Source organism: Carassius gibelio, chromosome A17 (genome assembly GCF_023724105.1).
Source record: "Carassius gibelio isolate Cgi1373 ecotype wild population from Czech Republic chromosome A17, carGib1.2-hapl.c, whole genome shotgun sequence".
Classification (NCBI taxonomy): Eukaryota; Metazoa; Chordata; class Actinopteri; order Cypriniformes; family Cyprinidae; genus Carassius; species Carassius gibelio.
The window spans coordinates 21,831,559-21,844,026 of NC_068387.1; the positions used below are offsets into that span (position 1 = coordinate 21,831,559).

Genomic DNA, 12,468 nt, shown 5'->3' on the forward strand with positions numbered 1-12,468 from the left:
AGAACTGCTCAAGTTCGTTCTGATCGTTCTGTGCATCGCTGCATGAAGTCCAACAAGCCTAATGCTCTCCTCCCCTCCCTCTTTACGTCCCCTTTACATTCTCTCCTCCCTCTTTACGTCCCCTTTACATTCTCTCCTCCCTCTTTACATTCTCTCCTCCCTCTTTACGTCCCCCTTACATTCTCTCCTCCCTCTTTACATTCTCTCCTCCCTCTTTACGTCCCCTTTACATTCTCTCCTCCCTCTTTACATTCTCTCCTCCCTCTTTACGTCCCAGTTACATTCTCTCCTCCCTCTTTACGTCCCAGTTACATTCTCTCCTCCCTCTTTACGTCCCCTTTACATTCTCTCCTCCCTCTTTACATTCTCTCCTCCCTCTTTACGTCCCCTTTACATTCTCTCCTCCCTCTTTACGTCCCCTTTACATTCTCTCCTCCCTCTTTACGTCCCAGTTACATTCTCACCTCCCTCTTTACGTCCCAGTTACATTCTCTCCTCCCTCTTTACATACTCTCCTCCCTCTTTACGTCCCCTTTACATTCTCTCCTCCCTCTTTACGTCCCAGTTACATTCTCTCCTCCCTCTTTACGTCCCCTTTACATTCTCTCCTCCCTCTTTACGTCCCAGTTACATTCTCTCCTCCCTCTTTACGTCCCAGTTACATTCTCTCCTCCCTCTTTACGTCCCCTTTACATTCTCTCCTCCCTCTTTACGTCCCCTTTACATTCTCTCCTCCCTCTTTACGTCCCCGTTACATTCTCTCCTCCCTCTTTACGTCCCAGTTACATTCTCTCCTCCCTCTTTACGTCCCCGTTACAATCTCTCCTCCCTCTTTACATTCTCTCCTCCCTCTTTACGTCCCCTTTACATTCTCTCCTCCCTCTTTACATTCTCTCCTCCCTCTTTACGTCCCCTTTACATTCTCTCCTCCCTCTTTACGTCCCAGTTACATTCTCTCCTCCCTCTTTACGTCCCCTTTACATTCTCTCCTCCCTCTTTACGTCCCCTTTACATTCTCTCCTCCCTCTTTACGTCCCGTTACATTCTCTCCTCCCTCTTTACGTCCCAGTTACATTCTCTCCTCCCTCTTTACGTCCCCGTTACAATCTCTCCTCCCTCTTTACATTCTCTCCTCCCTCTTTACGTCCCCGTTACAATCTCTCCTCCCTCTTTACATTCTCTCCTCCCTCTTTACGTCCCCTTTACATTCTCTCCTCCCTCTTTACGTCCCAGTTACATTCTCTCCTCCCTCTTTACGTCCCCTTTACATTCTCTCCTCCCTCTTTACGTCCCCTTTACATGCTCTTCTACTTTACGTCCTTTAACGTCCCCCTTTACATTCTCTCTTCCCGCTTTACGTTTGTATTTAGGCTTATGTTGAACTTTATTCTTGTACAAACAGACACTGTATCAAGCAGTGCATGTATTGAATGAAAATGTCTCCGAAATATCTGTGTATTTGGAAAATAATGCATTTTTTCTACTTCAGCTGTGGTAAAGTATGCAAACAGCGCGAGCGTCTCTTAATTTTAATGTCTACACCTTTATCTTAATTTCTTTTAATTTAGCTCCATTTCTTACTAAAAGAGCATAATGTGCAAAGTGTTGAAGTGTTTGTGCCTCCCTACAAACCACCCTTTCTTTTAGGAGTCGTGATCCTGTTCCGCACATAATTTTTCACACCAGTCCATGTTCCCTGCTTCAAAGCTTCTGGCTCTGCATTACTACGGGAAGCAGAACGTGTCTGACATCACATCTCAGTTTTCAGCTTCTCTAGTCTGCACACAGCAACTCTCACCAATCGGTTAGATCCAGCCACAGCCCATGTCCAGCACAGCTATTCACTCTTCCCTTTTTTATCATCTTTACATTCTCCCCTCCCTCTATGACAGAAATATCAAAAAGTTTAACATGACATTTCATCCAACTATATTGTAACTGAACAAAGAAAATTGACTCTTACTATCCTCTACTTCTTCATTAGCCTTCTTATACTCTAACGTTTCACTTTATATTCTGTTTCATTCCATCCACAAAATATTTCTACACCTTTATCCTCATTTCTTTTAATTTAGCTCCATTTCCTACAAAAAGAGCATAATGTGCAAAGTGTTGAAGTGTTTGTCCCTCCCTACAAACCACCCTTTCTTTTAAGAGTCGTGATCCTGTTCCGCACATCATTTTTCACACCAGTCCATGTTCGCTGCGTAAAGCTTCTGGCTCTGCGTGAATGCATCTTTCACAGTCTTGCTTACCAGGAACTTTGCATGTCTTGATGAAACTCATCATGTGTCTCTCTACTGCTTTTACCTCACTGTCCTCCCATTTCTTTTTTGGAGCATTTGAAGAACCTATGAAATAATTAAAAAGTAAATTCTCATTACACATTCTCATTACAACTAAATCGGTGAGTAAAGAGCAAATCAAGACTGTGTTCCCAATGCATAATTTTTTTTTTGAATTTGTCTGGATATTGCTGCATGGAGCCAATTCATGTTTATTTGATTATTGTTGTTTGTGCAATGTAGAGATTTTTCTTACCTTGATCCTCCTGTGAAACAGCTTGTTCAGATTGAACAGGTTGATCAGTCTGTACTGGTGCTGGTGTCTGAGATAGGTCACTGGAATCCTCCTCATCACTTGACATGGAATCACCTTGGGCCTCAAGTTGCTCTTAATTAATTAACGAAAAATGAACACTTTATTGCTTATACCTAGTATCTGTGACATGAATATATACATTGTTTTGCAAATATGTACAGCACAGATACACACAGAGCATGTATACTCATACCATTTGGGTCGATTTCAATGTCATCAAGTTTCTTTCCTTTGTAGTCAGACAGTGTTCCTTTCTCCATGGCCATTAGGACTTTACTCATTTTTGCCAGCTGCAGTGTTCCCTCTGGTAACCGATAAAACTGTCTGTGGATTCGGATATCGTGACCAAGGAAATCAGCCAGTTGGTCTGCTTCATTCTCATTAAGGTTAAGAATTTTAGACATGGTTGCTATGTGTTTCCTGAGCCTAGTTGATGACAGTGCTTCAGGGTTCTTTATGCCACATTCGCAAGCAGCTTTGTTGATGCACTCTCCTCCTCTGTAGGCAGGCGAGGATGATGAGGGCTGCACAGGCGAGGTTGAAGGTGACGTGGGTGACTTGGACTTTGGAGTGGCTACAGAAAAAAAGAGACTGGCCGCCTGGCCCACACGAAAACAAGGATAAATATCTGAAGGGCCTTAAATGTAGTCACACAATGCTGATGTTGTTAACATTAACAATTTGAGAACAAAGTATAGTTTGCACGGTTTGATGTGATATGATAATTGATAAGCGATTGTTAGATTTAAAGGTGGGGTATGTAATTGTCTTTTTTGTCCATTTTTTCAAAATCACTTGAAATCCTATTCCTAACCCACTTACAGCCACTGAGTTAGAAGCACTGAAATGAAAAGTAAGCAATTTAATCATCTGTGGAACAGGCAGGACTCGAAAAACTCCAGCCAATCATTTCCAAAACTACCTAGAATCATTAGACAGTAACTGCATCAATCAAACGGTCGTACCATACCCCCTCCCCATCGTGTCCATGTACTTCGAATGGGTGGAGTCAAAGGAAAGAAGGTAAGACCATAGGAGTTGTGTATTTTCAAAATCTCCCGGCCGTTTTGCAAATCACATACCCCACCTTTCATCAGCGCGATTTACTGCAATGCTTTTTTTCCCCTTAGTTGGTCAGAACAAAAGTGGATGTTACTTGTTCCAGTGTCATTTTCCGGTGAACATTCTTCTGTTGGTCATGACTCATACTTCCAAAAAGTATAATCTGTCATTGCAAATGACAGTATCCACACCGACGCGATGTGATTGACAGCAGCGCATTCTCCTCAAAACATTGGATTCATTCTCCCTGTGCCGTGTCAAAGCACAACCCATGTAAAGTTGATAGTTCCACGAATGACTGCAATTGCAGATTTCGAACAGAAATGGCGACAAAGACGAAAAACTAGGACTGCAGCGTTAAATAATTTCTTGTTTGTTTTTTTAATTGTGAGTACATAAATACATTTCAAATGACACGGGTGCTTGATGAAGTCGATATGCACCTACAAATCAACTTAAACCAAACCATTCTATGGTTTGCCAGCAATAAAGATATTTTCTATTTGAACACCTGAGCACCAGCTAATAGTGGTTGACTGTGTTGCGTGTTCATTATTTTGGGGGCGGAGCAATGAAGGGAGGGGTCTGTTTGTTTGGGTGTCGATTTCAAATATTAAGTGTTTCTCAGAAATCACTTATTGCATTTTTAACTAGCTGGCAGTAAACATCAGTAGATAGTTGCTGCATGTTTAAGATGGTTACCGTTTTATTCCTTGATGTTCTTGCTTTGCCTGACTGCTTATGAGGACCATTGCTGTTTACCTTGTCCAGTTCAGGAGAGGAAACAGAAGCTGCACAATGGGGCTAGATGTCAGAAAAGAAACCAATGAATATCAAAATATCAGAATATTTGTAAAGGACAAAAAAAACACTTGTTAATGTTCATTCCTCTAGCTGTCCTATACTTTATATATCATTCCACACACAACTCTATGCTGAGAGAGTCAATAATATAGAATAATGATACAGATGTTTTAAAGTGGACTTACGGATTTATGCAGGCGCAAACTGCTGGCTGGCTTTTTATCAGTGGATTCTGCTGATGCTTTATTCAAAGGCTTGAGAAATATGAGACCACAATCACATGGTAACTAATCAGAATTAGAGTAAAAAATTATCATGAATTACTGATCAATCTCTTTAGCATTTTATTGATAGTACCTTGACTCGCCATGGCCAATCTGAGTCTCCATAATTGTAAGTGATTTCCTCTCCTGGTAGAATGTCTCGTACAGCAAACAGACACAGGTGAGGTTTTCTGCTCACTTCAACGGTTCTCATTTTGCAAGTAGGATTTCTGGTCTCATCGTTTGCAAGTCTTCCCAAAGACAAGTCTTCTTTAGATGCATCCATGCTATAAAAACATAAAATGAACACTCAATACTTATAATCTTAGTATATATGCTAGACATGTACAGTTATTTTTACAAGTGGTTCTGAACCCCAGTCCTGGGAACCCACCGCTCTGCATATGCTGTATGTCTGGTGTTTTAATCCACCTGATTGAGATGAGGAGCTCATCATCAGAACATGGCTCTATGAACTCATCTGAGTGCATCAGGTGAAGGAGACATACAGAATCTGCAGAGGAGGGTCTCAGAACCACTGATCTATATGATAGTGTACTGCAATGTATGGTAATGTACAGCTCTCAGATAAAAGCATCTAAAAGTTACCATGTTGTTCTCTTTAGGGAATACAGGGGGAATTTTTTTTGATGACTCAAAGAAACTACACTCCGTACTCTATGTCAGTTCATGGTGAATTTGAAGTATTAGGGTGTGTTCACATGTGGCATGTTTTTTTAGACTGTTAATGTGGTTCATCTGAATAAATGTGAAAGTTGCTATTTGAAACCTGGTGAGACCAAACAAGCGGACCGAGACGCTGAAAAGAAGGGTCTCAGTTGGCTTCCAAATGAACTCTGGTGCAGTTCAAATGAAATATGAACATAACATGGACCAGAGACATGTAAATAAACCAAAAACAGGAATATGTGACCCTAAAAAGGACAGACTGGTCAATCATAACTTAGGTTCAACGATAGAAATGCCAATCTGAACACTAAGCGTATCTGGACCAAAAGAAACGAGCGAACAGAACTACAGGCATGAACTAAGTATCTTACAGTTCCAGATATTTTAGCATACCTACTACATCAATCCAACAGTTCTGTACTCACCACCAATTCTTTCCATGCCACTGAAAATCAAACAGGAACGTGTTCTCAGCTTCAGTGTAGTGTTCAGTTCGGTCCAGACTCTCCTGTGAACTCAAAAGTTCACCTCTGTATTCAAGAACAAAATCACCTCTGAAAAAAGCTCCAGTGGTGAAAACTCCACGCCCTGAAGAGGAGAAATACATTAGCTTCAGTTTCTTTAATGTCAAATATTATTTTGATTCTTACTAAAAGTTCTCTACCATATGATGTACATTATATGATGTAGAAGGGAAATTACTGAAGGAAAATAGTCAGCCAGGCTAATCTCAAAGCATGCTTTGCTTTTCATACTTTTAAGTCTTAAAATTATACAGTTAAAATTACATATTTTCTTACACAAACAATATGATCATGGCTATATATTGTTTAGAACAGAGTGCCGCAGTGATGACGTATTTTTGAAGGCCAACCCGGTAGTTCACCTCACCTAGTTCCCTCCACAAAAACCTTATAGGATTTTAGAACCCTATAGAAAATCCATATCCTTGTGTAATATATATAATGTTTCTACATTCTTGTAATGTATGTTTGACTGATTGTGTGCCTTTATAAGTAAATCAGGTTAATGACGTCAAAAGCAAACCATATGTGTATCTGACTTTGTGTATTTCATATGTCATGTCACTTGTGATGTTAAATAAAGCCCAAGAGTATTCCAGAATATCAGTGGGAATCTTACAGACTCATATTCTCCTCTCATCCAGTATCGGATGCAGGATTTTGACTGTACCACCTCTGCATGAGATGAGAACACATTTTAAGAGTTTCTTGGGTAGAGAAAACGCTTGCTCTCTCTGGATGTGCTTAAATCCACAATAAGGACACTTTCCTGTCACACATCACACATGCTCACTTCAATAAGCCACAGAACACAGGTTAAAGGGATAGTTTACCCAAAAATGAAATTTCTTTCAGTAATTACTCACCCTCATGTTGTTCCAAACCCGTAAAACCTTCGTTCATCTTCGGAACACAAATTAAGATATTTTTGATGAAATCTGAGAGCTGGATCACTCCTCCATAGGCTTCCAAGGGACTGAAACTTGTTGGCCCAGAAAAGTTATAAAAGAGATCATTAATATAGTCCAAGTGACTACAGTGGCTCAGTCTTAAGTTTATCAAGCGACGAGAATACTTTTGTGCGCAAAAAATAAATAAAAATAACGACTTTATTCCACTATTCATTTCCTTCTATCTGGGCCTCGAGTGAGTTCACGTAGTAAAACTGTGCAGTGCGTCTGTGTTGCACGTCACACGCATCACACACATGACCAGCGTCGGCCAATAGTGAGCCTACATGGTGACGTGTACCACAGACCCACTGCGCAGTTTTACTACGTGAACTCACTCGAGGCCCAGATAGAAGGAAATGAATAGTGGAATAAAGTCATTATTTTTGTTGTTTTTTGCACACAAAAAGTATTCTCGTCGCTTGATATACTTAAGACTGAGCCACTGTAGTCACTTGGACTATATTAACGATCTCTTTTATAACTTTTCTGGGCCAACAAGTTTCAGTCCCTTGGAGGCTATGGAGGAGTGATCCAGCTCTCAGATTTCATCAAAAATATCTTAATTTGTGTTCTGAAGATGAACGAAGGTTTTACGGGTTTGGAACAACATAGACAAAATCTAGCTGTGTCGATTGGTTTATTCTTATGCCGTTTATGATTACCTTAGTCTGCGTTTACATGACCACCAGAACTGTTGGCTTATTATGCATAATTGGGTTATGTATGTGCAAATAAACATTGACTTTGGGTTGATGGAACCAGAAGTGCAAAAATGCAACTGCTTTGTTTTACTGTACGACGTACACACCTCCGCCGACTTGAGCTTCCAAAGTTACCGGAAGTCATTCATTTTCAAAGGAAGCTGGCTTCTCTCAGCTGCAAGGAGCGTCAAATTCCTTGGCATGGCGTTTTGAGCGACTAGAGCGTCAATCTGAAAGTTGAAGTAGCTCAACTTTATGGTAATGAGCTATGTTCAGCGCAAACAGCAGCAAAACGCCAGCAACCAATCGGAATATAGACGTCCTTCGCGCTGGCTGATTCCGGAGAAACATACGATGTTAACTTTCGTTCCTTCCAAAACATTAGTTCTATCAACACGCTATCAAACTGTGTCCAGCCTGAAGTTCCGCTGGACGTACCTCTCGTCATCGAGCCGCAGCTGCTGCACCAGCCGGTGATACTCTCCGAATTGATAACGGCCCTGGAGGGTTTCATGAACCCAAAATCTCCGAGTCTGACGTCTTCTCAAGCAGCACCAAACACAACAACTTCGCGATTATCCGACAGTGATACACATTTGAGAATGAGCTCAACTTATTTGAAATATTTACGAGCGCTCGTTTTAAGCGGGAATGCAATTAATTTGCTCACGGTAACACCAATTTGACCAATTACATTAAAGTAAATATAATATTAATATAACAATAATAGCTAATTATTATTTTCTTCCCAAACAAATGTGACCAAAACGGTTATAATAATTCTGTCATTATAAATGGTTTCTTCAGTGTATTGCTTGTTTTTTCTGTTTATTACATTTTATGTTGTGACACTTCTCTTCTCCATGCTATGTCAGAGCGGACAAAGCGTCAACAAGCTTCCCCGTACTTTTTGACAAGCGTCCTTGACAGGGCGGCCAGAGCTTCTTTGCAGCTCAAGTCGGCGGCTGTGTGTACGTACAGTTAGGGCTCATGCCAGCAGAACTCTATTCAGGAATCTGGACTGCACAATAAAAAATATATATATTTATAAAGTACTGTTTAACTTGTGGCCTAACAACCATATGACTTGCCTTACATTAAATTCTCAGTTTTGTAGATTAACATTATTACTAGGGCTGGGCGATAAAATGATAATGATAATTATCACGATATAATTTCTCGATAAAACGATATCCAGAGTTCGATAAATGTTCGATAATGTTTATGCGCCAAAAGCGGAACCGAACTCATTTGACCCACGCGCCACACGGACCGTTTATCCGCTCGGCTCAAAGTCCAAACGGCAGCGCAGCATGACTCGCGAGCTCACTAGAGCAGATGAGTTTACTCTGATCGGTCTCTGTCATCAGATCCAGTGAGAAGCGCTTGACTTCAGCCAAGAACACACGTTTCAGTGATTTAAACCAGTTTAAAGGCCGATTAATCCGCGCTGACAAACAGGAGAAACACTGTGGTCAGTCAGAAGGCTTCTTTGTCTACAAATTCCCACCATTTACTACGGATTTACTGTAACGTTAGCCTAATAATATTAACTGCACCATGAAATGTGGGATATACAGTATTGTTCAAAATAATAGCAGTACAATGTGACTAACCAGAATAATCAAGGTTTTTCGTATATTTTTTTATTGCTACGTGGCAAACAAGTTACCAGTAGGTTCAGTAGATTCTCAGAAAACAAACAAGACCCAGCATTCATGATATGCACGCTCTTAAGGCTGTGCAATTGGGCAATTAGTTGAATTAGTTGAAAGGGGTGTGTTAAAAAAAATAGCAGTGTGGCATTCAATCACTGAGGTCATCAATTTTGTGAAGAAACAGGTGTGAATCAGGTGGCCCCTATTTAAGGATGAAGCCAACACTTGTTGAACATGCATTTGAAAGCTGAGGAAAATGGGTCGTTCAAGACATTGTTCAGAAGAACAGCGTACTTTGATTAAAAAGTTGATTAGAGAGGGGAAAACCTATAAAGAGGTGCAAAAAATGATAGGCTGTTCAGCTAAAATGATCTCCAATGCCTTAAAATGGAGAGCAAAACCAGAGAGACGTGGAAGAAAACGGAAGACAACCATCAAAATGGATAGAAGAATAACCAGAATGGCAAAGGCTCAGCCAATGATCACCTCCAGGATGATCAAAGACAGTCTGGAGTTACCTGTAAGTACTGTGACAGTTAGAAGACGTCTGTGTGAAGCTAATCTATTTTCAAGAATCCCCCGCAAAGTCCCTCTGTTAAAAAAAAGGCATGTGCAGAAGAGGTTACAATTTGCCAAAGAACACATCAACTGGCCTAAAGAGAAATGGAGGAACATTTTGTGGACTGATGAGAGTAAAATTGTTCTTTTTGGGTCCAAGGGCCACAGGCAGTTTGTGAGACGACCCCCAAACTCTGAATTCAAGCCACAGTACACAGTGAAGACAGTGAAGCATGGAGGTGCAAGCATCATGATATGGGCATGTTTCTCCTACTATGGTGTTGGGCCTATTTATCGCATACCAGGGATCATGGATCAGTTTGCATATGTTAAAATACTTGAAGAGGTCATGTTGCCCTATGCTGAAGAGGACATGCCCTTGAAATGGTTGTTTCAACAAGACAATGACCCAAAACACACTAGTAAACGGGCAAAGTCTTGGTTCCAAACCAACAAAATTAATGTTATGGAGTGGCCAGCCCAATCTCCAGACCTTAATCCAATTGAGAACTTGTGGGGTGATATCAAAAATGCTGTTTCTGAAGCAAAACCAAGAAATGTGAATGAATTGTGGAATGTTGTTAAAGAATCATGGAGTGGAATAACAGCTGAGAGGTGCCACAAGTTGGTTGACTCCATGCCACACAGATGTCAAGCAGTTTTAAAAAACTGTGGTCATACAACTAAATATTAGTTTAGTGATTCACAGGATTGCTAAATCCCAGAAAAAAAAATGTTTGTACAAAATAGTTTTGAGTTTGTACAGTCAAAGGTAGACACTGCTATTTTTTTGAACACACCCCTTTCAACTAATTGCCCAATTGCACAGCCTTAAGAGCGTGCATATCATGAATGCTGGGTCTCATTTGTTTTCTGAGAATCTACTGAACCTACTGGTAACTTGTTTGCCACGTAGCAATAAAAAATATACTAAAAACCTTGATTATTCTGGTTAGTCACATTGTACTGCTATTATTTTGAACAATACTGTACATATTGGATTGTTTTATATTATTACAGTTGTTTTCAGTCGCAAACAAGCATTTGTCCAAGCAGTTGGACAAAGAGTGATATTTTTGGAAACAGAAACAGAAAAAGACAAACACTAATGTATGGACGAGGAAGAGTAAGAGCAAGGGCCCAGTGAGAGGAGCAGGAGCAGTGAACAGTGAGAAGAGCAGGAGCAGTGAGAGGAGCAGGAGCAGTGAGAGGAGCAGGAGCAGTGAGAGGAGCAGGTGCAGTGAGAGGATCAGTGAGAGGATCAGTGAGAGGAGCAGTGAGAGATGCAGTGAGAGATGCAGTGAGAGGAGCAGTGAGAGGAGCAGGAGCAGTGAGAGGAGCAGGTGCAGTGAGAGGATCAGTGAGAGGATCAGTGAGAGGAGCAGTGAGAGATGCAGTGAGAGATGCAGTGAGAGGAGCAGGAGCAGTGAGAGGAGCAGGTGCAGTGAGAGGATCAGTGAGAGGATCAGTGAGAGGAGCAGTGAGAGGAGCAGGAGCAGTGAGAGGAGCAGGTGCAGTGAGAGGATCAGTGAGAGGATCAGTGAGAGGAGCAGTGAGAGATGCAGTGAGAGATGCAGTGAGAGATGCAGTGAGAGGAGCAGGAGCAGTGAGAGGAGCAGGAGCAGTGAGAGGAGCAGGAGCAGTGAGAGGAGCAGGAGCAGTGAGAGGAGCAGTGAGAGATGCAGTGAGAGATGCAGTGAGAGGAGCAGGAGCAGTGAGAGGAGCAGGAGCAGTGAGAGATGCAGTGAGAGGAGCAGTGAGAGGAGCAGTGAGAGGAGCAGGAGCAGTGAGAGGAGCAGTGAGAGATGCAGTGAGAGATGCAGTGAGAGGAGCAGGAGCAGTGAGAGGAGCAGGAGCAGTGAGAGATGCAGTGAGAGGAGCAGTGAGAGGAGCGGGAGCAGTGAACAGTGAGAGGAGCAGTGAGAGGAGCAGTGAGAGATGCAGTGAGAGGAGCAGGAGCAGTGAGAGATGCAGTGAGAGGAGCAGGAGCAGTGAGAGATGCAGTGAGAGGAGCAGGAGCAGTGAGAGATGCAGTGAGAGGAGCCGGAGCAGTGAGAGATGCAGTGAGAGGAGCAGGAGAAGTGAGAGATGCAGTGAGAGGAGCAGTGAGGGGAGCAGGAGCAGTGAGAGGAGCGGGAGCAGGAGCAGTGAGAGGAGCAGTGAGGGGAGCAGGAGCAGTGAGAGGAGCAGTGAGGGGAGCAGGAGCAGTGAGAGGAGCAGGAGCATTGAGAGGAGCAGTGAGAGATTGTTTTTATTTTACCCCCCCCTCTCCTTTTTTTATTCTGGGCTTTTTTCTGTTGTTGTTTTTTTGTTCAGAATGCTCTTATGTGTTTCATGGATATTTTGTTCACTGTAAGCAATACTGTCAAACCTTTTCTGTTCTATCATACCGTGTTTCTACTGTACCTCCTGCAGTAAACAGTAAAGGAAAAATAGCTTTTTACTGGAATGCTTTTGAATGTGAACATTACTGTACATTTGGACATACAGTTCCTAACCAAGAAATTTAGTGTAAAACAGTGAATTGCATGTTTTGCATGCAAATACCTGTAAAACTGAGACTGAAAAGTCTATGCAGTTTTTGTAATGTCAACAATAGCCAGTATTTTGAAACCTGGTGTACTTTGATTGACTGCATGTACCTTTTGAGGTGA

At 41.8% G+C, this 12,468-nt stretch overlaps 1 protein-coding gene across 1 annotated transcript; it reads right to left on the reverse strand.

The window, feature by feature from the left end:
• Positions 1-1,773: 1,773 nt before the first annotated feature.
• On the reverse strand, positions 1,774-6,852 carry LOC128031579 (uncharacterized). Its single transcript, XM_052619899.1, has 7 exons — positions 5,846-6,852; positions 4,825-5,017; positions 4,653-4,721; positions 4,366-4,467; positions 2,795-3,200; positions 2,542-2,673; positions 1,774-2,351 (listed from the first exon to the last, which is right to left on the reverse strand). The coding sequence occupies exons 1-7, from the start codon at positions 6,025-6,027 to the stop codon at positions 2,185-2,187; spliced, it is 1,251 nt and encodes a 416-aa protein (XP_052475859.1). The 5' UTR covers positions 6,028-6,852; the 3' UTR covers positions 1,774-2,184.
• Between the last annotated feature and the right edge of the window lie 5,616 nt (positions 6,853-12,468).

Excerpts from the sequence above, each read along its gene's own strand:
- LOC128031579 (XM_052619899.1), bottom strand. The coding sequence starts at position 6,027 with ATGTATTTCTCCTCTTCAGGGCGTGGAGTTTTCACCACTGGAGCTTTT. Across the intron at positions 4,468-4,652 it reads GTTTGCGCCTGCATAAATCC|CCCCATTGTGCAGCTTCTGT; the intron begins GTAAGTCCACTT and ends TCTGACATCTAG. Across the intron at positions 2,352-2,541 it reads TGTTTCACAGGAGGATCAAG|GTTCTTCAAATGCTCCAAAA; the intron begins GTAAGAAAAATC and ends ATTATTTCATAG.